This window comes from Sciurus carolinensis, chromosome 2 (assembly GCF_902686445.1).
Source record: "Sciurus carolinensis chromosome 2, mSciCar1.2, whole genome shotgun sequence".
Classification (NCBI taxonomy): Eukaryota; Metazoa; Chordata; class Mammalia; order Rodentia; family Sciuridae; genus Sciurus; species Sciurus carolinensis.
This window is the reverse complement of record NC_062214.1, coordinates 4,551,086-4,574,804: the sequence shown is the minus strand read 5'-3', so window position 1 is coordinate 4,574,804 and position 23,719 is coordinate 4,551,086. Positions and strand designations below refer to the sequence as shown.

The window sequence follows — 23,719 nt, the reverse complement described above, 5'->3', positions numbered from 1 at the left end:
GGCCCTGGAGTGTCCAAGCACTTGGTTTGGGCTACCATGGCTCCTCAGAAAAGATACAGGCTTTGCCTCTTACTCCAGGTGCTCCAAAAGTAGGGGTCCCCAAAATAATAGGAGCCCCTGCCTTCAGAGCCCCTTGGACAGAGTGCCTTCCTCAGCACAAGCAGTGTGATCTACAAACTGATTCCTCCCTGCACCAAGAGCTGGGCGAAGCCTGGGGGCTGCTGTGGCATCTCAGCTGAGAAGTATGTATGCTGCTGACACTCAGGTATCACCAGGGCTGCTGAGGATGGATCAGATCACCTTGCTACAGCTATTGTTTCTCCAGTCCTCTTCCAACTCCTTGTCTAGCCTCCTAATTTTATTAATTTTGAGGTTGTAGTAGTTCTTACTCAGCAGTTTGTGTGGGCGTGTAGTTTGGGATTTGGGGGAGGACAAACCCAGATGACCTTTTTTTTTTTTTTTTTTTTTCCTTAAAGCTACTGCACACATTTCCTGGACACACTAATTTTTAAAAAGTTTTCTCATGGTAACATCTTTTGAATAATATTTTCTTTGTTTTACAAGGGAGGCTAATGATCTGGAGCTTAGGCAATCTAAAGCCCAAGAACTCTTCCTTTTTTGTGTTGGACAGATGTGCCTAATACTTTATTTGGACAGAGAATATGCAGCCAGCATCTGAACATCCCATAAATACTCGGGAGAGAAACATAATTAGGATATAGTGTGGAGCTGGGAGTTTGAGCTTTAAGTCTTAAGTGATATTTCCGACTGGGGCTGGAAACGTGCTTTAAATAATTGTATTCTGATCACTTAGGTCTCTCTTTATAGGGCATCTTTTATGACCAAGACTGTCCAGTACCAAAATGAGCTACATAAATTCCTAATCTGGGATACAGCTGGACAAGAACGAGTAAGTCACTCTTTAATTTACTATGTGTTTTTCTGAGGCCCAAACCAAATTAGAGTGCCAACTAAACTGTCAACATCCCTGTCATTTCACGTTACTCACTTCTTTTCTATGCACCAGAGACACATTTATTTCCATTTGTGTAGGCCAGCCTTTTTCTTTTCAATTAGAGCCACAAAGTCCGCTGATGGAGAAAGTGATAATGGGCACTGAGGGCATTTTTATATTTTTTAGTGTCTTAAAGTAAATGCTGACTAACAGGCCTGATAAAATCCCACTTGAGCATTGTGTGTAATTTGGGGCTCCATCCTCTAGTAAAGATGTAAAAGAATTAGTGGTAGAAAGGGAGAGTTAAGCACAACTCATTTATAGCTGCCTTTTAAAAAGCTAAAGAGGGAACTTTACAGCATATAAAGTTTGAGATTTAAGTGAAATGGATGAGCTAACACAGTGCCTTGCAGTAGGTACTTAATAAATGACTGGTAATAAAATTGGCCACAGTAGTTATCTGCCTAAGGAACAGCCCGAACCAGAGTGGACCAGCCACAGCAGCATGGGGCCAGATGGGATTTGGGGAAGCCCACCAAGTCAGAAGAGGGTGGAATGGGACAAACATGTGCCGCTGTCTGTCTCCCCTCTGGGCACTGACTTCCATTTCTTGCTGCAGTGCCTGTGTCTGCCCCATTATTCAGCAGACATTTAATTTTGTTTTCAAACAGTACTATCAAAACAGCATCAGATGGATGCACAGGGCTATCTTAAGCTCTTAGAAGTACACCAGAAGTAATCAGGAAAAATAGTCTGTCATCACAGTCTTATCTAAGACAACATAGATACTGTGTATGGTGTAAAATCTGACAAGAATCATCGCAGACAAATGGAAGAAAACAAAGCAAGCCATTACCGTTGTCCTAGATGTAGACATTGTGCATTTGTACAGATTTAATGTCTTAAGTTCACTTTGTTTGGTTTCTTCTGTTTTAACACTGAATGTTGTTCTACCATCCAATTATTCATCTGAGATGGATCTGCTTATGGTTTTCTTTTCCTCACTCCTTGCTATGCTGCTGTTGTGCATCTAGAATGGGACATTTAAGATAGCTGGACCTTTGCTAACCATCACTCTTCTGTCCTTCAGAAGTGGTACTGACCACAGAGTCTACCCACATTTATCTGCACACAGAGCCATGGAATTTGTCCTGTCGGCCCCAAACTGGTGGGGCTCTTCTTACCAATAAAACACATGCCCTTCTGCTGGATCCCAAGGTTCAGTTACCCCTCACAGATACTGATGGTACAGCAAAGCCATCATCATAAAGAACCCTGCTGCAGTACAGATCCCATTATGCTCTCATCAGAGCCTGTCCTGGTGTACACAGTGATGTATAGCATCCTTTTTTTTCAGGAACATGAAAAAAGAAATAACCCAAGGGCATAAGGCTCTTCCTTTCTGCTGGCATGATTGCAGGGGTCTTTGAAGTTTTGTAATTAGCCAGCTTGTCTGCCTTTTGTGTGCCTACTTCTCATTAGTTCTTCATCAGGAATAGCTGCTCTCAGATGTGAACCTGCCTCTCTACTACTCAAAGCACCACCATGCAATGCAAAACTCGACAGGAGGTATTCATGGGGGAGCAGCCAGGAGAGGAGAACCCCCGCCCCCACCACCAGGGGAGCGCTGGCTCCAGTCAGGTGTTGCAGGGCAAGAGCACATGTCCAGGGTTGCCAGATTGCAGTCTGCTCAATAATGGGCAGACACATGGGGCATATCATCAAAGACTGTTTGAGTATAGGGAGGATCAGGCAGGTTGTGGCTGGTTGGGGTCAAGGACACTTTGTCCTGGGAAGGCGGTCCAGGCCCTGAATACACCAGCCACAGCCAGACTGTCTTTTTCCATCTCTTCCCACCAGCCTGACCTCTAGCACAGGACTGCTTATAGTTCTCCAGCATGCCATCCAGTTTATGCCCTCTTACCCTTCTTCCCAGCTTTTGTTTGGAAAACTTCCTTCAGTCTTCAGAACACACCTCTGATGTCACTTGACTAAAGGGGGCTTTCCTAAGCACCCCTGCTGATCTCAGATGAGTAACCATGTTGCCATATCCTGGTGTTGCTGAAACCCAAATCTAGATGTTGCCTTGGACTCCCCCACAGCTCTCCACACTGCTCTATCAGCCTGTGCTGACAGCTCCGTTGTCTAAAACTTTCCTCCTTTTCCACTCCCATCACCCTGCTCTTAGACACCTTTTACTCTGACTTGAGTATTCCCTAGTCTTCTAACTGGTTCCCCCTGCCCAGACCTGACCCATGCCACTTCTCACAGGATCCAGAGTCCTTTAGAAACAAAATCAGACCCTCTATTTTCCTGCTAATACTCTTCAACACTGATTATTGCTCCTCTCCTCTGCCCACATGCCCTGCTCCCCTAATCTCCTTGGTTCCCTCCCAGCCCACCCTCCCTCTCTCCCACTGAATTCCAACCCACTGCCCTCCTGTAGGTCCTTGAGCACCCCTTGGCATCAGGTCTTCATGTGCGTTGGTCCTTCTCACTGGAATTCTCTCCCCTTGCCAATAGGCTCCCTTTACCAGCTTTTGGTCTCAGATTGAATGTCATACTCTTAGAAATTTCCCGAGTCCACCCCCACCTGCCCGTATCTAAGCACAACTCCCAGTTCATTTTCCATAATTGCCAGTATTCATTTTCCTCAAGGCATTTGCTAAAAGTTATAGTTAGATATCTGTCTGTTTACCTTTATTGACAGTCTCTCCCAGCAAACTGTAAACAGAGCTAGGACTGTGGAGTGTCTTGCTTGCCCTGTATTCCCAGCCACCCCCAGCACAGCGCCTGATGTAGAGCTCATGTTCAGAGCCTGGTTGGATGGATTAGCAGATGAACCCTAAGATCGAGAGCAGTCTTCAGTTATCCTCATGCATGCCATCAGCACCTGTTTTCTTCCTATCATGTCTTCCATTAGACTCTGAGCTCCTCGGGAGCAGGACTCCTTATGTCTCTGCTCTCAGCCCCCTAGCACATGGTGTTGGTGACAGCAAGCTTAACATCAATTGCTTGCTAACCCTCCTTAGGCACAGATAAGGACAGACCTTCTACTACGTTCATCATGTGAGTAGTGCATGCCTCAGATGATGACTTTCTGGTGTTTGCATGTATATTATTTAGTTTACTATAGTTTAAAGATTCACAGTGGAAACAAAAATTGTAATAAAATGAAAGTTTTTTGATCAACTAATTGTTTGTGTATCCTTCCCATTTGAATCTAACATCTGTTGCCTTATGTTTTGACACTTGTGTTGTCTTTATGATGGTCAGGTTACAACTGATTGCAAAGTGATTTCATTTAAACTAGTAAATAGAGAATTTGGAGAATTTTTCAAATATTATGTGAACCTTGTTAAATGAAGAGAAAAATACCTATCAGGTTGCTGGTATAAGTGCTTCAGAAGACAGTGAGTTCTGAGGGACCTACAGACATTTCTCAGGGCTCACAAATATTTGTAAAACTTACTATTTTTTATAAGACTATGCAAGTCAAATATGAAATGAAGGATATCGTATTGTGCTAGCATATAGTTTTTATCAGAATAATCATAATCAAGTTATCAATTAACTTTTGATTCAGTGTTCATCCAAAAAAATCAGTTCTTGACTGTAAAAATAAGGCTAATTTTTTTCAGCTACCCGGTAAAATGAGACTTATTTTCCTAAATTTAAACTTACTTTCTCAAGACAACCTCTGTGAGTTCTTTTTGTCCCTATTAGTTGCAAACCAAATGAATTCATTTCACATTTTCCCACGAATTATCCTTCACTAACAAAGACTGCTATAGTAACATGGAGACAAACACAGCACAAACATACATGAGCACTATGAGTATATCCCATAATTACACCATCAGTGTAGAAAAACACTTCAAATGCTTTCCATCTGCATGTGATGAGCTAGAAGAAAGCTGCTTAACTAGAATCTGGTAGACCCTGCATCCGGACCCTAAATATTTACATCTCTGCTTCTTAATGTGGTTCTCCTGATGGCTGTTTCCACAGGTCAGAACACCAGGAAGGCACACAATTATTGTCACCATAGTCATATATGGAATTGTTCATAGGATAAAAATCAGGAACTGAGTGACTTAGGGTCATCTAGAATGGGGTTAACAGACTATGGCCTGTGGGCCAAATCCAACCTGCTGCCTGTTTTCGTAAATAAAATTTTATTGGAGCATAACCACACTTGTTTACATGGCTGTTTTCATTCTATAGTAGCAGAGATGAGTAGTTGTGACAAAACTCATACAGCCCACAAGGCTATGATATTCTTGGCCCTTGCCTTAAAGTTTACTGTCCCTGATCTAGAGCCACATTTGGAGCACAGATGTGCTATCTTTTGAGTTTCTATATGTGCTTCCATTTTCTTTCTTTACACCAAAATGATATGGAAAGAGTTTCAGCATGACAGAAGAGCACCCTATAATAGACTAACTTTCCCGGACACAGCAATTTATATACAAACTCTAGATAAAACTTGTATGTACTGCAGAGCGACCAGATGCATCCAGGGACTGAACAGTGGAGCTGTGTTGGTCATGGTCGGCCGCTTCACAGCTTTCCCCCAGTTGACACTCCTCAGGCCATGTGCCATAGGACAATTAGGACTCAAGCAGAAAGCCTCTTGAGCTTATGACACTTGTGAATGGAGTTTAGGACTGTGAGAGTATCTGGGAAAAGAGGAAGCAAATTCCACAAAGGTGGTCCCAGCAAGGAGGGAAGACCCAAAATCTATTTATAAATTTTCTTCAAGTTTTTGGTTGACCCTCCAAATCATGAATGTACAGAGGAGACATTTCAAAACCTGGAAGAGACCAACAGCTAGAAGAGGGATGGGACTGATGCTGCCCATTACAGCAGAGCTGGAGTTTGGAGTTCGAATCCAGTCCCACCGTATTAGAGGGGATTGGTAAACATCTTGGGCATCCCATTGAAATTTCAAAAGGCCAGTGCCTCGGGAATGGAGTCTATGTCCTGCTACTAAGGACAGACCTTGATAGGCCTCTCTAACTTTGCATAATGCCAGTCTCACAGTGACTAACCGGTAATTTAACACTCCACAGAGAAGAAAACAGAAACCAGAGTCTAATTGTATCATCCATACTGTCCAGCGTACAGTCAGAATTATTACACATGCAAAGAAGCAGGAAAAGAGGGCCCAGGGAGAACAGCATCCCCCGTTGTTAGAATTTGCAGACACAGAATTTAAAGCACACATTTTAAATATGTTTAAAGAGTTAAAGAAGGGTAGTCTTAACTACTTAACTGCAGAAGAGAAATCTCACACTTAATGGAAAATAATAAAGAATCAAATGGGAATGCTAAAACTGAAAGCCACAGTTCATTTTTATCTAAGATGAAAAATTCAGTGGATAAATGATAGAACAAATTATTCAGAGGAACAAAAAAAAAGGATAGAAAAATGTGAATAATACCAATTGAGTCAAATTCAAATAGCCTAACATATGTATAATTGAGACCCAGAAGGAGTGATGAAAGAGGAGAGGGTCAGAAAAAAAGATTCCAGAAAGGATGCCTGAAATATTCCCAGATTTAGTGAAACACTAACTTACAAAACCAAGAAGTTCAGCAAACATGCAAGTACAGTGAAAACCACATTTAGGTACATCATGGTCAAACCGCTGAAACCAGAAATAGAGAATCTTAAAAGCAGCCACAGATAAAAGATACATTATGTATGAGGGAACAGTTTGAATGATGGCCGTCTTCTCACAGAAACAGAGGTGACTGGAAGCCAGTGGGATATTATCTCTAACATGCTGAAAGGAAAAAAAACAAACTCTCAATGTGCCAAAAGTACCTTTCAAATATGAAGTCAAACTACGTGCTATTAGAAAAGCAGAAGCGATTCAGCAGCAACTCACAGAAGGGTTCTCAGACTAGAGGGAAATGACACTAGATGGTAACCAAGATCCACAGAAAGAAATAAGAAGTCCTGGAAATAGTAAATATGAGACACTCTCACTTTTTCTTCTCAACCTTAAAAGACAACTCGTCATTTAATTTTAAAATTATAATATTGGATAATTGGATAATTGAATATTGGATAATAAATATAATATTGGATTGTGGAATTTATAGCATAGATAGATTTTAAATATTTGGCAAGCAGCGCAAAGAATGTGGGATAAAAAGCATTCATGCTTGCAAGATTCTTACATTTTATATGAAGTGATAACATTTTTAAATTCTAAGTAGACTACAAAAATGTATACTAGTTACAAGAACAGTTAAAAAGTGATATAAGAAAATATAGCTACAAAGTCAACAGAAGAATTAATGTAATACTAGAAGATATCCAATCCAAAAAGAGGAGTAAAGGAAGAACAGAGGAATCTAGAAAGAAATGAACACATGTAAAGTAAAGTAGTGTAAACTCAAGCACATCAGTAGTGCATTAAATGTAAAGGACCAGATCATCCACTTGAAAGGCAGAGGTTGTCAGAGGTGCCCAAAGGCAGAACCCAACCATGTGCTGGTTAGAGATGACCTTATTTATGAAGACAAAGAAAATAAGAGAATGGCAAGGATATTCTACGCAAGTCATAGACGGAAGACAGCTACCGTGGTCGTGTTCGTAGTAGGAAGTAGGCTCCAAGACAAAAGATTATGTCAAGGTTAAACAGGGACATTAAATTCCACAGTTGCTGTCCTGTGGATGGTTTCCATGGATGTGTACATTCATCACTTTATCAGTTGCACGGCTAAGATCTTTGCTTTACTCATGTGAATTTTACCTTACAATTTTAAACAAAGAAGAAGAAAGAACCCTGTAAAGGACATTGCCATCATAAGCACATCAGAAATGAACCCTTCTTCCACCTGTGTGCTTCTTATGCCATGCAAGTCAGTCCAACATTTAAAATCTTTTTCACCTAACGTAGTTGTTTTTTGTTTGTTTGTTTGTTTGTTTGTTTTTGTTCTCTCTCCATGTGTGGTACTAGGAATTGAATCCAGGAGCACTCTACCTTGAACTACACTCCCAGCCCTTTTTATTTTTCATTTTGAGTTAGGATCTCACTCAGTTGCCAAGACTGGCCTTGAACTCGGTGTTGCTCTTACCTCAGCTTTCCAAGTAGCTGGAATGTCAGGTGTAGCCACTGCACCCAGATGTAGTTCCCTTTTCTGTAGTGCTTTCTTAACTTACAACTTTTATTTTTGTTTTCTTCTAAAACTTAGCATTTTATTAGAAGTAGGCTTTCACCCAGGGCAGCCTTTTTCTCCAAGAAGATGAATGAACATTTCTGTACGTGGACATACACATCTGGTGTTCACTTGCTCACCAGTTTTTTTTTTTTTTTTTTTTTGGTCCTAGATGGACACAATACCTTTATTTTTTATTTTTCTGTGGTGAACCCAGTGCCTCACACATACTAGGCAAGTGCTCCACCACGAGCCCCAGCCCAGCTCTCTCCAGTTCTTGATTACCTACAGGCTCTGAGATAAATGGAGTGCTGAACACTCAGGTTGTCTTCCTCATAGAGCTCACAGTCACATTTTTCACTCCATTTTGTAAAACTTGATGTAACATGAAAGCTTAAAGCCAGAAGGTTAAACCAATTGATAGAAAGTTTGAGTCCAGACTGTCACTGTGGCCTAAGCAACTGAGGCAGGAGGATCGCAAGTTGGAGGCCAGCCTCAGCAACTTAGCAAGACTCTGTCTCAAAATAAAAAGTAAAACAGGCTAAGGTTATAGCTCATGGTTGAGCACCCTTGGGTTCAACACCCAAGACTACAAAAAAAAGCAGTGGCAGAGTCTACAGTTGGTTGTGTATGCTGCACGTGCACCAGTGCTTTCCTGTGAGGACATCCTGCCATGTTTGGGGATGAGCTGCCAGAAACAGCAGGATGCAGTACACAATATGACATATGTTTCACCTTTGAAGCTGGGGTATAAGGGGAAGATCACATATAGACAAAAGTCTAGTCTGTAAACTTTGGCTTTACATTCTTTGGGTGGTGCTTACACCAGGACATTTGCCCAAGAACCACATTTTGACTGGGAAAAGTGTTTCACATTCCCTGTTTGGCATTCATCAAAAGAAAGGCCCGCTAAAGCATCCTAGCTATTGAAACGGTTATTCCTCTTCCTTTCTTCTCGTCCCTATCGTGCTCAATGGAGGGGAGGTGGAAGTGAAATGAGACATGTACCCAGCATTTGGGACTTGCCACATGGATGGAGATATCAAGAAAGCAAGTTACAGACTCATTTGAGTAGTGAATTTAAATGTGTGCTCTTGTCTAGGACAGTCAGCGTCTGGATTACAGGGTGATCTCTGTGACACCAGTGCAGCACTTCTCCGGAGAACTACTCACAGCATTATTTTTTTTCTCCCTGATAGTTTGGGAAGCCAAAGTTTAAAGGACTGTTGAACAAATGAATTTGGAATTACAACATCAAGTTCTATTAAAAAGCCTTTTTAGCTGAATCAATTGTTTATAGCACCATATTTAATTCCTATAAAACTGTATTCTAAACTATCTTCTGAGAGACATTTCAGTGTTACATTACAAGTTTTCGCCTCTGGTAATTACTGGTTCATTTGCTTTAAAACATGATGTCATCATTGTCTTTAGAGAAAGATTACCTTTTGTGCAGGGATAATGGACTTTGAAGTCTAATTTAAAAAAATATATATTTAACCAGTTTTTCCAATGTTGTCGTTTATGTCCCCTCTGCAGTTTCGTGCCTTAGCACCAATGTACTACCGAGGCTCAGCTGCAGCTATAATCGTTTACGATATCACAAAAGAAGTAAGACTATATTCAGTTTTCCTTAGAATATTTTGTAAATTCTTAGTTGCTTTGATCTCCAGTTTCTCCCTTTGTGTTACAGGAGACATTTTCAACATTGAAGAACTGGGTTAAAGAGCTTCGACAGCATGGCCCACCTAATATTGTAGTTGCCATTGCAGGAAATAAGTGTGATCTTATCGATGTCAGGTAAGTTATTAGACAAAGAGATTGCACTGCCGATTATGTGTTCCTGTTCTTAATGAGCAATATCCAGTGTAAGAATCTTGATTTTGTTTTTTTTTAATCTCTGACATTGAAAAATTCCTTTTTGTTATGTGGTTGGAGTCCTGAAGTTTCAAACTAAAATTAAGATTTCAGGCATTTGGAACAAATCATATTACATTTATAGACAGGTGTGTAATTTACTTGAACATTGGTCACATCACAATTGGCATTATCTGAGATCAGTGCAGCCCCCATGCTCCTGTTACAGAACTGAATAAGGAAAGCACATTTATTAGAAATTTCTCTACCATTTCCATAATTCCCAAAGCATGGGTTTTTTTAATTTTAACTTGGGGGATGGGAGTAGAAAACTTTGCCCTAATCATTCCACTAGCTGCCTTGTTAGTGGTGCTAGGTTTTGTCTGTGTAAACCCAGAAATGGTGTAATTGGGAAGACCACGTGTCAGGGCTCACAGAGCCATTCAGGACATCCTTTGTCATCATTACCTGTTAGTGACCAGGTAGGTGGGGATAACATAAGCTCTTAACGGGTAGAAGTTCTGATTTACAATTGTTGCTTTGCAGAGAAGTCATGGAGAGAGATGCTAAGGACTACGCTGACTCCATTCACGCGATTTTTGTAGAGACCAGCGCAAAAAATGCGATAAACATAAATGAACTCTTTATAGAAATTAGTGAGTATCTCTGTGCTTCTGGGATCCCTCTGTGCAGAACACCTTCAGACAGAATTATCTTCCTGGTTAGAATGCCCATCGTATTTTGAGTGGTCTAGTCTCTGATGCTGTCGTCAGTGAGATGAGACTTGAGAGTACAAGCGAAACAGCCAGCTTTCCTATCGAGGTGTAATTGCTAGAGAGCTGCTGCATGATGACGATGGCTCTACTGGAAAGAATGCCGCTGCTGAATAACATAATGCACAGGGCATGAGGTCAAAGAAGCTAGTCTCTCCCTCTTTCTCTATTTACATTTATTTTAATTAGTCATCCAGGGTTATCAAAAATGAACAAAAAAATAAAAGGAAATAAAATGCAGGTGTAATTCCCCTGTAAGGGGACTTCTTTCCCACCCCCCCACTTCCCCTTCCAGAGTGTTACACGATGACACTAGATGGGAGAGAGGCTGCTGCATGCCTTTGGGATCCTCTACAGATTGTATCTATGTTTATTCATTTCATTCAAATTCATCAAAGTATTTATTGGAAACCGTTCCAGGCTCGGGGGAGAAAGTATGAAGAAGATAAGACACATCCCTTGTTCTCTCAGAGTGCTTGTTCTGCTGAGGGAGAAAGAACGTGAACACCAGATAAATAGGATCATTTCAGATTATAGTAAGAGGAAGAAAATCATTCAGGGTGAAGTGAAAAAGCACCTGCAGGTGGTCAGGGCAGGCCTCTGAGGAGGTGCTGCCAGCTGAAGTCTGGCAGAGCAGACCCTCTCAGGATGGGGGAGCTCACATTGACATGGCAGGCCGCAGGCTGGTGGAGGAGGTCAGTGCACCCACCCATTAAGACCCAGCCTCTGCTTTAGATCTGAGATAGATGGACCTGAAAGGCTTTTAGCCATTCCAAAGAGGGGAGGGGTCATGAACTCCAGTGCCCACCAGGGCCAGGTGGAACAGGTCCAGGGGAAACCCTGGGGGCCTCTCGGTGCCCAGTTGTGGAGGTTGTTTTCAAGGATTTTATAGTTCACTTTTGTTTTGCTTTTGTGTTGCTATCTGTAGTTTGCTCAGAGGTTTGGATTTTTATGTAATGTGTCCATTGCTTAGATTTGGCCACTTATACTAAGCACAGTGCCACATGCCTGTAATCCCAGCAACTTGGGAGGTTGAAACAGGAGGATGGTGAATTCAAGGTCAGCTTGAATAACTTGGTGAGACCCTGTCTCAGAATTTAAGAAGGGCTGTGATGTAGTTCAGTGGGAGAATGCCCCTGGGATCAACCCCCAGTACCCCTAAAAAAAACGAGAAGGATGGTAGTAAACTGTACCAACTGTGTGACTGGGTGCGTGGTTCACCAGTGGAGCACGTGCCTAGCACGAATGAGGCCCTGGGTTCCATCCTCTGTACCACCAAAAAAAGGAAAAAGAAAAAGCTAGCATTCACAAAGATTAGAACAATTAACAGAGGTAGAAATCGGGTTTATTTCTCACTGGGTGCTGTCACATTGCATGAGCACAGTGCCTGGCATAACTGTGTTGAAGATTCATATGGTAAAGTGTACCTACAGAAGCACAGAGACCAGTGTGTTGTCCCCAGTGGAGTGGAGCCTGTGCGTGGACTCAGGGTGAGATGTGGCTCTCCTGCCCCCAGGATAACTGTTAACTCTTCAGAGTGGTTTTACACAGTACCATTTTACATCTATTTAGTGCTTTATATTTTTTAAAATACTTTCTGTTTACTCTTTGTGTCTGGCTTCTTTTATTATGTATTACATTTTTAGATCATCCATATTATTGCATGTAGCTGTAGAAGGTTCATTCTCATAGCTAGTGTGTGTCTGTGTCCAGAGTTGAAGGAGGGGATTGACGAAGGAGAGTATCCATGGTATAATTATCCATTCTGTTGTGGATGGGCATCTGGACAGTTGTTTCCAATTTAGAGCTATTACAGCACTGTTCTGAACATTCTGGTCATGTCCTTTGGTTGAACATCTGTACACATTTTTGTTAGATACCTTTTTCCCTAAAAGAAGAATTGCTGGGTCATTGGATTTACATGTATTCATATGATTTCACCACTAGTTTCCACAGTGGTGGTTGTGCCAGTGGATGCTCACACCAGTGTGTGTGAGGTTCCGCTCTTCTGTCTCTGCTAGGCAAGTAGTGGACTGTGTTTCCCTTGTGTTGATGAAGCCGAGAGCCCGTCCAGACCCTCATTCACGTTTCTGTGCTATCTGAGCGTCCTCTCTTGTGAAGCGCCTGATTGAGCCGCCTTCCTTTCAGGCACCTGCCTTCTTAATGTCTATGCTGCTTTATTTTAGATGTTAGTCCCCTGTTGATTATGTGTATTGGAAATATCGCCTCCTCTGTGGCCTGACTTTCATTTTTGAATCAATCTTCAATCAACTGAAGTTTTTCATCTGAATCTAATCCAATTTGTCCTTCTTTTTTATGGTCAGCATATGATTTTAGTTCCTGTTTAAGAAACCATTGCCTATTCCCAGATGATGAAGATGTTTTCTTCTAGCAATACTCATTCTAAAAAGACTTTTTGTCATATTTCATAGCTGCTTCTGTGATAACTGCATTTGAATTTTCATTTATTGAAGAAAACATAATGACAAGAAGCTTCAGTAAAGCTTTTAAATAAATTTGTAACCTATTCATAACAGTGTCTGTAGACATTTGAAAAGTTGCAGGAGACTTTTTTTTTTTTAATATTTTTCTTTGTAGATGAACATAATACCTTTATTTTATTTAGTTAGTTTTATGTGGTCCTGAGGATCGAACTCAGTGCCTTACACGTGCCGGGCAAGCACTCTACCACTGAGCTACAGCCCCAGCCCCTGCAGGACACTTTTTAATTGGAGACCGTGCAGTGTGCTGCCCACATAGGTTCTGCACTTCCCAGAATGTTGGAGACTTAAGGCTTGATGGCCAAGGACTTGAGAGTTGCTGCCTTTTTCCCTCTAAGCCTTGCTTACATCAGAAGATATGCCTGTCCATTGTTCCATGTTTACAAAATACCTCTGCACCAGGTAGTCTGCTATACGGGAACACCGTATGGAGAAACAGGATCTCTTACCTAAAAGAGCTTAATGTCTAGTTAGAGGGAGTCAGTCTTTGTAAACCGGTATGTCGTAGCATGCTTCTGGTGTCCTGGTGGATTTCAGTGTCTTGAGGTGTTTGAGAGAGGTAGGAAGTAGGAGGGCATCAGAAAGACCGTTTTACGGAAAGCAGCCCTTGTGTTATCAGGCAGGTAGAAGGATGGATGATTTAAGGTTTCTCTCAAAATTGACATCATGCTTCACAGAGCAGTAAAGTGAAACCTGTTCATTCTTACGCATCGTTGGTAGGAGAATAAAGTGGCACAGCCTCTTCAGAGAGCAATCTGGCAGCATCTGTCAAAATTTAAATCTCAAGTCCTTCTTGCATTTGGGCTAAACAGACACTGGGAATACAGTGTGTGTATCAGACAAATGCCCAGTGTAGGATAGCATGACCTAGCTCCTCCAGTCCTGTTCATCTAACACACACACATACACCATTATTAATAATGTCAAAGTATGGCAATCAACTAAATATCCATCAGTAGAGGAATAGTCAGATAAATCACAGTACATCCATGTGATGCCATATTGAGGAGCTAGTAAAGAAGCAGCTGTCTCCATGTGCTGAGGAGGAGCAGTCCCCAGCGAGTAATGCGTGAAAGCAGCAAGGAGGAGAGCAGTGCCCACTACTTGCTCTCCTTCGTGCTTCAGAAAGCAGAGCAGGACAGGAATTTGGTCCCTCCTTCCTAGAAGGCTGCACCAGCAGCAGGTCACAGTGGTAGCTCTGCTATGAGACAAAGGGACAGGCATGTTCTGAGTGAATTTTTTTAATGTGTAGTGTATTACCTACTTGAAATGTTTTTTAAAATGTGTAATTTTTTAATTAAAAATTTTACTAATGGCCTGAGGATGTAGCTCGCTGTAGAGTACTTGCCAGGTATGCATAAGGTCCTGGGTTCAGTCCCCAGAACTGCAAGAAAAATTTTTTGTTTCTTAACTAAATACTGTGTGTTATCCTTGTCTGAATCCTGGGGCAGAAACTGAACATTAGTGGAAAATTCAGTGATACCTGAAAAAAGTCTGGAGTTAGTTGTGATGTGGCAGTGTTGATTTCTTCACTTCAACAAGTGTCCCAGGACAATATAAGACTCCAGAATGGAGGAAACTAGATGAGAGTATACAGCAACTCTCTGTATCAGTCATCTTTGCGACTTTTCTGTAAATTATTCCCGAGGAAAATGTTTATTAACATTTTTTTGACTTTTTTTTTTAAATCAAATTGCATCTGCAAAATTGTGACTGAGAAGGAACAGATTTGGAAAGTTGTAGCTCATTCCCTCTTCTCTCATCCTGGTATAGGTCGAAGAATTCCATCCACTGACACCAACCCGCCATCTGGCGGTAAGGGCTTCAAACTCCGCAGACAGCCGTCAGAGCCAAAGCGAAACTGCTGCTGATGAACTCAGCCTCTCAGACTTTATGGTGAAGTAGTTGGTCCCGAAAGTTAGCAGGAGGGCTGGGGGCCCTGCTGCCAATGTCCACCTGGCCACTCGAGTCTTGTTCATGCAAAAAGGACGCACAGAAATTGGCTGGTTCTGTTTTCCCCTTGAAGACTGCAGCAATGGTATTTCAGTCTGTGGACGTCCGTTATGTCAAGCATCTGTGGTGTCTAAAGGGACCGCATTGTTGACTCTTGACCTTGCCGAGGGGAGCACCTCATTATATGAATGGTGGAATTAAATTGCTGAGTAGTTTTATAATCAGGATTTTATGTAACATTTGTAAAGGGAAAATTGCACTTTTGTGGTTCTTGAGGGGAAAAAAAGGCAAGATTATCATTTCCTTGGTTTCGGGTTACCTCTGTTGGAGAGAGTTGTGTCATTTAAATGAGGTAGGATATTGCAGTGGAGGGATGAGGCAGTTACCGGACGAGGCAGTTACGTTTGAAGCTGAAATGGTGATGCCTAGGACAAATGGAGATACTCAGCCTCTATAGCACTTTCTGTGGAGCCTGTTAGCCCCCGATAATACAGAAAGCCAACCCCACGGCAGTGGTCACCAGCTCACTTGGGGTTTGCTTTTGACTCTGTCATGCATGCATCACTAAACACATCACTGGCACCACTGTGGAGGTGGTAGAGAATCACCTGGAATAAATGAATTGCATATGTCCTAAACAGGTTAGCAGCAGTTTAAAAATGAGGAAGAGGAGAAAGTAAAAAAAAGTAATGTAAATGCTGTCAATTTTTTATTTAACCCAAGTATTTTGGTGGGGAAAACAAGTATCTGTTGCTTAGCATATGTAAAGTTGTAGTCTGTATTTATGAGACCATTGCTTAAAGACTATAAATTATGTAAATACATTAATAAATTCTAAGTTTCATGAAGCACTCCATTTAATCTCGAACCCAGTCTTGTGATGCCCACCCACTGTTTAGCCTGTCCACTGGAGGAGACCCTGAGGCACATTTGTGTCCTGCAGAGACAGACGTTTAGCTTGTAGTCTTTCCAGGTTTCTCTGCCTTCCCTTCTGCCCACCCCTCTTCCCTCTACATCCCATCTGGAAATGATAATAAAGACATATGCCACTTCGACAAGCCTGACTAGTTCTTGCTGGCCTGTGGTAAAAGAGGGAGCTCTGAGCTCAAGTCATTTACCTGGTCTTGGTAATAAGTTTCCGCTTTCACGGTGACCCCAGACCCACTGGTTTAAGAGCACTTTGCTTGTCGCAATCTAGCTTATCTTTCCGTTTCCTTTATTTGCCCCTGCCTTTGTTAGTGGTTAACACTCTTTTCCCTCAGGGAGCCTAATGAGGTTTTTAATATGATCTAAAAATAAAGCACTGAAGCGTGATTGGTGGAAATGTGCTCCTGGTCTAATTTGGCGCCCTCCAACCTGAGCATTGTGCAGGAGGAAATTTACAGGGTCAAATAGGAAATGAAACAGCTTGAATTCCAAACTAAATTGTGTGTGCAGAGCTAGCCTTAAACTGAACAGTCAAGACTTTGAAAATAATTGTTATTTGTGCTCCCCCTACTTGATATGGATAGATTTTAATGGGAAAATTATAACTCAGAATAAGTGAAAAACGATTCCCCTTTCCCTGTTGTACGTCTTAACCATTTGAAATTGCTTTATTCTTATTGGAATCATATAGGAAGAATGCAGCTGGTGAAAATTCTGATGCCTTCTGGTGAAGCACACAGGGACTCCCTGTGTCCCTAGCATTGCCTCCAGCCAGTGCTAAATTAGCAGACTGGATAAGAGGCCAAATGACTCCTAGGGCTGGGCCCTTGCCCCTGAAGGTGGCTTGATTCTACTTCATATGTATCCAGGATGTCCAGCACTGCCCCTGTCTGTCCCCAGCATTCCCACTGCTGGACCTCTGTCTCCACGACAACCAAATAAAAACAAAGGTTGCTTGGCTCATTACAGAGGAGGCAATGCATGTGAGGCCCTTCTTGTCTTATTTCACAAAAAGATGACGCAAATCCACAACCTTCACATTTTTTCCACCAAACCTGCCAGTAGATGCCGTGAGCATGTGGTGCTTGGTGCGCGGGTGAGGCCCTCTGAACCTCTTCTGAATGCCTCTGCTCTCACTGGGATGTTCTGCATCTAGCCCGACTCAAGGCCATCTCTCCTGCCCTTTGCAGCTGGCTGCTTCTGTGAATTTCTCGTGTAGGGAGTGATTCTGCTTGGTCACAGCCACATCTCATTATCAGATGAGCAGTGTGGAGCATAAGCTCAGGCATTTCTGGGGCCTCTTCTCTTCTCCCTCGTTTTCATCTATCCGTCCAAGAAATTGACAGGGTGCTATTTCTCTTGTAGTATCTTTGTAATGCTTAACAACAACAGGTTTCTATCTCAGATCCATAACCCATGCTCAGTGAAAATGGGAAAAAGTTCTTCATTTTATATTGTTTGCTTCTAAAATGCAAAGATAAATACTAAAGTCAGAAGCAATGCTTTACTTTGAACATATTTCAGATTAACCTGACTAAGCAATGATCTACCACATTTCATATCTCTTTATTTCTTCTTGTGAGAAAAAGCTTGTAAGACTTCAAAGGAATTGAGACATAGCCCTTCTGTAAAAACCGTTTGGTTCCCTTTATGACACAGGGCCATTTTTAAAAACTTTGGGACTGAACAGAAGAGAAAAATCATTAATTAGCTGCAAGTGTGTATCGATTCCTTTCAGAGAAGTTGAAATAAGCTCTTTGCAGGTGTCCAATCCTAGAAACCACTGGTCTCCAGCTCTCTCCTTTTACATAAGTGTTTTTCTGATTCTGTGATAACTAATTAACTATCATGTGGTGATTAAAAGAACATAAAGTAAGAGTATGATTAAGTGTCCTTCATTTCCAACTCTGTAAGAAACGACTGGGGAGAAGTATCTACTGCAAGCCCTCTGGTTCCAAATGAAACCCCATCTCCTGCTTGTCAGCCACAGTCAGGACAGGCCCTGCTCAGAGCAGCTGAGAGACTTGTTCCTTTTAAAAGGATGCGTGTCCTGGTTCCCCACTTCTGATGTTTGAAGTGCCTGCTGTCTCGTGTTCCTGTTTCCTGGGTGCCTGCCCGTGTCTGGAAGGATGGAGACGTAGCAGAGGCTTGAGCTACTTCTTTTTTTCTTTTTTTTTTGGGGGGGGGGTGCTGGGGATCGAACTGCTTACAAGGCAAGCACTCTACCAACTGAGCTATCTCCCCAGCCCCTTGAGCTACTTCTTTAAGTGGGCCAGTGTCCTCGGGGTTGTCAGTTCTCTTTATTTTTAAATATACAAGGAGGAAAAAAAAAAAACACATTTAATTTTGAACTTTTCTTCACATCTTCTATTTCTTGTCGCAAGAAGGAAATAGGCTTAGGAGGGCTTCTAAATCCCTAAGGAGAGAGTGATGACAATGGCCTTTGGAAAACAGCCGCGTGGCCTCCTGGCACTGTGGAACTCCAATGTCTGCTTTTCCTGGCATTGCATTTCATTGGGCAGATTTCGCCATACTCGGTACATAGGTCTCTGAATTCCAAGAGAGATTTGTCCTGAGAGTGAGCAAAGGAGGTCATATGAATTCTGTTTGGCACATTTTCATTCATTCTCTCAGAGCACATTCAGAATGCGATGTCTGGTCCCTTAGAGTCTCAGGCGCACAATGTGTTACCCACCACAGATGAGCGCACTGAACATACAGGTATCTCTGCAGCAGCCTGTGGGAGAGAGGAGAATCCTTCCTCCCAGAGAAGAGTTGTTGGAAACCCATTAGTGCTGCTCATATGAGGTGCCTGCTTTAGAATGTTTGGAGAGTGACAGCCCACAAACTCTGACTGGCCCTCCTTGCTAAGCCCAGGAAGTTAAATGACAGTGACAAGCTAAACAGGAAAATCTTCATTATTTAAATTTGTTTTAAAGTGATGAACAACACAATTTTTGTTCACTGTTTGACTTCAAAAGAACTGCACCTTGTAATAGTTTTTAAAGGAAGAAATGGAATGTACCTTGGGGAATCATACTGTTAAATATACCCAACTTCAGTCAGCTTGATTCATTAGAAAATTTAAAAATCATTCAAGGTAATCTTTAGGATATCCTGTAGTACTGTGATTTAAAAATAAGAAAAATAAAGTCCAAGCAACAAATGATCTAGGAGATACACATTATACTGTGTAGTTTTAGAAAAGAGTGGTGGGGGTGGAATTTAGCCTGGGGCTTTAAGAAATGACCTCTGCAAATTTCTTTTGACAGCAGAGTTGCTTGTCTTGACTTCCAGTAATAGAAAAACAGGCAATTTGATTATCCGATTTGCAAGAAATGTTAATGGAATTCTAGGGCATTTGTCCTATTTCATGTGCAAATGAAAATCTAAAACGTATTAGAAGAGTATTACATTTTTCAGGAGCCTCCATTTCCTTCACCTAAGAGAATGATAAGTGAGAGACCTGTTGCGACAAAGTTTCCTTTGACATCACAAGGAAGGTGAATAAATAGAACCAAGAAGCAGCACATTTCTCAACTCATCCTTCAAGATTCTCCTAGCTTATAGGAAAATGATATACTTTCCAAATATAGAAGGGCTTTCAGTAGCATAGATCAAGTTTAATTTGATCGTCTGTACCATCAGAAGTAACTAATATCTGTGTTCTTTCCTTTCAGAGCATAATCAATTATAGCTATGCTAGAATATTTTTGGCTTCAAAACAAAAGGATTCAGAAGTTTAATTTTAAAAAGTCTCAAGCCTTCCATCAATTCCTTTTGTTATGCTGAACATTTTAGATAGTAAGATTAGGCTATATTGACAGTAAGAGGTGAAGTTAACCATGATATCTAACAAATTTTTTAAAAAATTGTTTAATTTGTTGCAAGTTTTTTACATCTGTCTGGTGCCTAGTGCCTCATCAAAATGCTTCATAATTGCAACAAACAAAATTCTGGTAACTTTCAGGAATTCAAATACCAATTCTGTGTGCCACTTAATGAGAAGTCCTAAGATAGTAATGATTGTTCAAAGGACTCTTGTTTTTTGTTTTGGGATTTTTTTTGTTTGTTTTTTCTTGCTTGAACTGGGGATTGAACCCAGGGATGCTCTCCCACTGAGCTACATCCCCAGCCCTTTTTTATTTTGAGACAGGGTCTCACTAAGTTGCCTAGGCTGGCCTCGAACTTGGGATTCTCCTGCCTTCACTTTCTGAGTCACTGGGATTTACAGGCATGCACCACTGTGCCTAGAACCCCCTGAAAGTTTTGAAAGCACATTTGACTGTGTTTACCTCCACTTCCTTTGTATATGAAGTTATTACATAGTGTATGAAGCGTATTCTTAACATGGATCATGCATATATCAGAGAGACCAGTCAACTCTGTGTGGGGGAAGTGATTGGCAGCTGGCTAGTCAGCTCTGTTGGTGACTCTCTTTTTAAACAGTGTGTTGTTCTGTGTAGACAGAGCTTTATTGCCCTGGAAAAGATTTTGGTTTTTCCCTGTTCATCTATCTCAGTCTTCCCATCACTTTGCTTTATAAGTCACACACGTAATCCCCAGTTGTGACTCTGACCTTAAGGATTTGTCTTACCTTCTCTGTGATCAAAGTGGAATTCTTGCTTTAGTTCCCTTCTCACTTTTTGGTGATATCTCCCTTAGAGACCCTGTATCGTTCACCTCCCCAGCACAAGACATGCCTTCCCTGCTGCCTGCCAAAGTTGCAGCAGCAGGCTGTGTCCACTCCGTACAGCTGGGCGATCACATCTGTGCAGTCAGACGCCAGAGCTGACTAGGTAAGAACCTCCAGGATTTCCAGAAGAAGGCGGGCAGCACTAGCTTTCAGTGGGAGCTCAGTTGACTGGCAGAATGGTTTTTTGGTCATTGGTGATGGCTTACATGTCAGAATTTCACTAAGTCTGTAGTACAGCATTTGTTAAAGTGTGTAAAAGTTCAAGTCAAAAAGCCTAGAAGTGAAACAGCTTAGAGATGAGCCTAGACATTTAAAAAAAATAACCCTAAGCCATCATACCAGCAACTCATTTCTCCTAAGAATGTCGTACTTTCTCAAGACCTGATACAAGGAGTAAAATATTTGTGCCTTTTATAATAGCATCTGTTGTGAGAAAAAATCAAATGCCTAGAGTTTGGCCACTTTGTAGCACTGTAGAAGCCAGGCTGTAGCCATGGCTTAACGCTGGGTCTTACACTGCCTGGGTACCTGTACTGGAACGTGGGAAGGATGGTTTGCCAAGCTTATATGGATGTTTGAAGACTTTATTTTTGCGGTCTAACCTTGGGCTGGCCCTGAGTCTGTGACCATATGATGTCTGTATCATTGTAGATGCCAACAAAAGAAAACTAGCCTTTTTGCCTTCTGTTGTAGGGTCTTTCTTTTTCTACTTCTGCTGGTAGTGGATGGTTGGAAATGCAGGTAGGTTTGGTATACTTTTTGCTGTGCTGTTTTAGCCTGAGTATTCTATGATGCACTTTTATAGAGTAAAATGTGCTAAATCACTATGAAGTTTGCTGTAGGAACAGTGTAAACGTTTTGTTAATAAAATGCTGTGTTTACACATGTGCGTATCTGCCTTTTGATGGTTTCTCTTTGCAGTCTTATGCAGCACACATTCTTTTTTTAATTTTGTTGTTGTTGTTGTTAGTAGATCTTTTATTTTTTTATTTATTTATTTATATGTGGTGCTGAGTTTCGAACCCAGGGCCTCACACATGTCAGGCAAGTGCTCTACCACTGAGCCACAGCTCCAGCCCAAGCACACATTCTTAACTCAATGTTCTGACATTCTAGAGGACTTGGGAACTGTCCCCCAGCACAGCAAAGCCTCAGTGGCATCTGGTGAGCAGTGGTGCATCTGGCTCGGTGGGCTTAGTCTCCGTGGCCTCCTGCATCTCTGCCAGCCTACAAAGCCCCCTGGTGCCCACCGTGAGGACCCTGGGTTCCTGAAGGAAGGGCCTTCAGGAATCTCCATTTGCGAGTTTCATTTACAGATACCAGTATTTCCATCCCCACATCAGCTTTAGCTCTGGACTCGCTCAGTGCCTTCCCCTGCCCACAGAAGCTCAGCTTCTGTTCCAGTTTTCTCTCTGCTGTCCCTCTGTGCTGCACTTGTGCTCTGAGGGAACCTCAGAGAGCAGAGCAGTTTTGTGTGTCAGCTTGGCCCCTCTCCAGACTATGTGGTCCTGAACAAAGCCCTTAACATGAGTGGTGGAGTTTCCTTCATCTTCACCAATGGAGGGTAGTCAGAGCTTTACCACGTGGGTTGTTCTGGTGGGATACCATCCGCTGGCATTTAGCTCAGCTCTACCAAAGAGTAAGCACTCCCGTGTATTTCTAAGCCATCTGCCTGATAATCCCTTCTGATCCAATGGAAGTAACACTGATGTTGGTGCGGTAACTTGCTGTTTTGTTTTTTACATTTTAAGATAGGTACAAAAAGTGCCATAAGTCTTATATAGTTCAGTCTCACAAAGGCCACCGGTAAGACCAGTGGGCAGATCGGGAGGAGCAGGGTGTTGTCTGTGTGATGAAGCCTGGCCTGTGCCCCCTCGCTTGCTGTGCTGCTCTCACGTCACCCATTGGCTTGAGTTGTGCTTTGTGCTGGGTGCACACGTGGCTTGTGCTCCTGGGCTGCTTCCCTCACTCAGCATGCTGGGTGGTAATTGCCTTCACTCTCACGCAGACGTGTGTGCTGTGGCGTGAATAAGCCACCGTTTACAGACCTGTTCTGTGTGCACAGGCACCGGCATGGCTCCAGGTCTCTGCTGACGGGACCCTTCTGCGGTGAGCGTTCTCACATGGGTCTCTGATGCATGTACGTGCATTTCTCTTGCACACATACCTGACAACATGTATTCTGTTATCTGCTCATTTTTGCCTTAGTAGATAGTTTTCTGAAGTGGTTTATTGACATCCCTCCCACCAGAAGGGCGCAAGATTCCCCTCACTTAGCATCCTAGCTAGCTTGCTGTGTTACCTGCTCTTAAGGCCAGACCTCTTCCTTCACGCTAACCAGAGTTACCTCTGAGGGAGGGGCTTGGGTGACAGAACTGTCACCTTTGCTCCACTTTTTGTTTTTATATGTACATATGTACTTTAATTTTTTTTTTTTTTACCATGAGTATGTGGGTATGTTTCTTCTTATTTCAAAGGAAATCAGGAGCTCCTGAACCCTAATCCTGTCTTCAGAGCTTTAGTGAAAATTACCCCAATGGATACATTGAAATTGCATCTGTCTTATTTTTTCCTTTTTAAACACACACACACACACACACACACACACACACACACACACTTCATTTTGATCAATAAAAAGCTTAGAGTCAGATTTGGAACCAGTGTATAAAACTTTACAGCCCACATTTAATTTTGGTCCTTGAGATCTTTTCAAGCTGTCCTAAATCCTCTTGGAAGAAAGTAGGGGGATATATGTTAAGGAGACTATTAGTCAATGACTTGTCAAAGTAGCATTATAGCAGAAGCCAGTTTCACTTATAGACACCAAGAAAAAGAGAGGAACCCCACACCAAAGAGGAAGAAACAAATGAGCACACCC

At 42.1% G+C, this 23,719-nt stretch overlaps 1 protein-coding gene across 1 annotated transcript in view; it reads left to right on the top strand.

Annotated features, from left to right (window-relative positions):
• Rab22a (RAB22A, member RAS oncogene family) overlaps positions 1-21,729 on the top strand; it is a 63,332-nt gene extending 41,603 nt beyond the window's left edge. The window contains exons 3-7 of the mRNA XM_047539136.1: positions 829-910; positions 9,671-9,742; positions 9,825-9,931; positions 10,535-10,644; positions 15,036-21,729. Coding sequence (XP_047395092.1) covers positions 829-910; positions 9,671-9,742; positions 9,825-9,931; positions 10,535-10,644; positions 15,036-15,133 — 469 coding nt within the window. The 3' untranslated portion in view covers positions 15,134-21,729. The remainder of the gene's footprint in view (positions 1-828; positions 911-9,670; positions 9,743-9,824; positions 9,932-10,534; positions 10,645-15,035) is intronic.
• Positions 21,730-23,719: the final 1,990 nt, after the last annotated feature.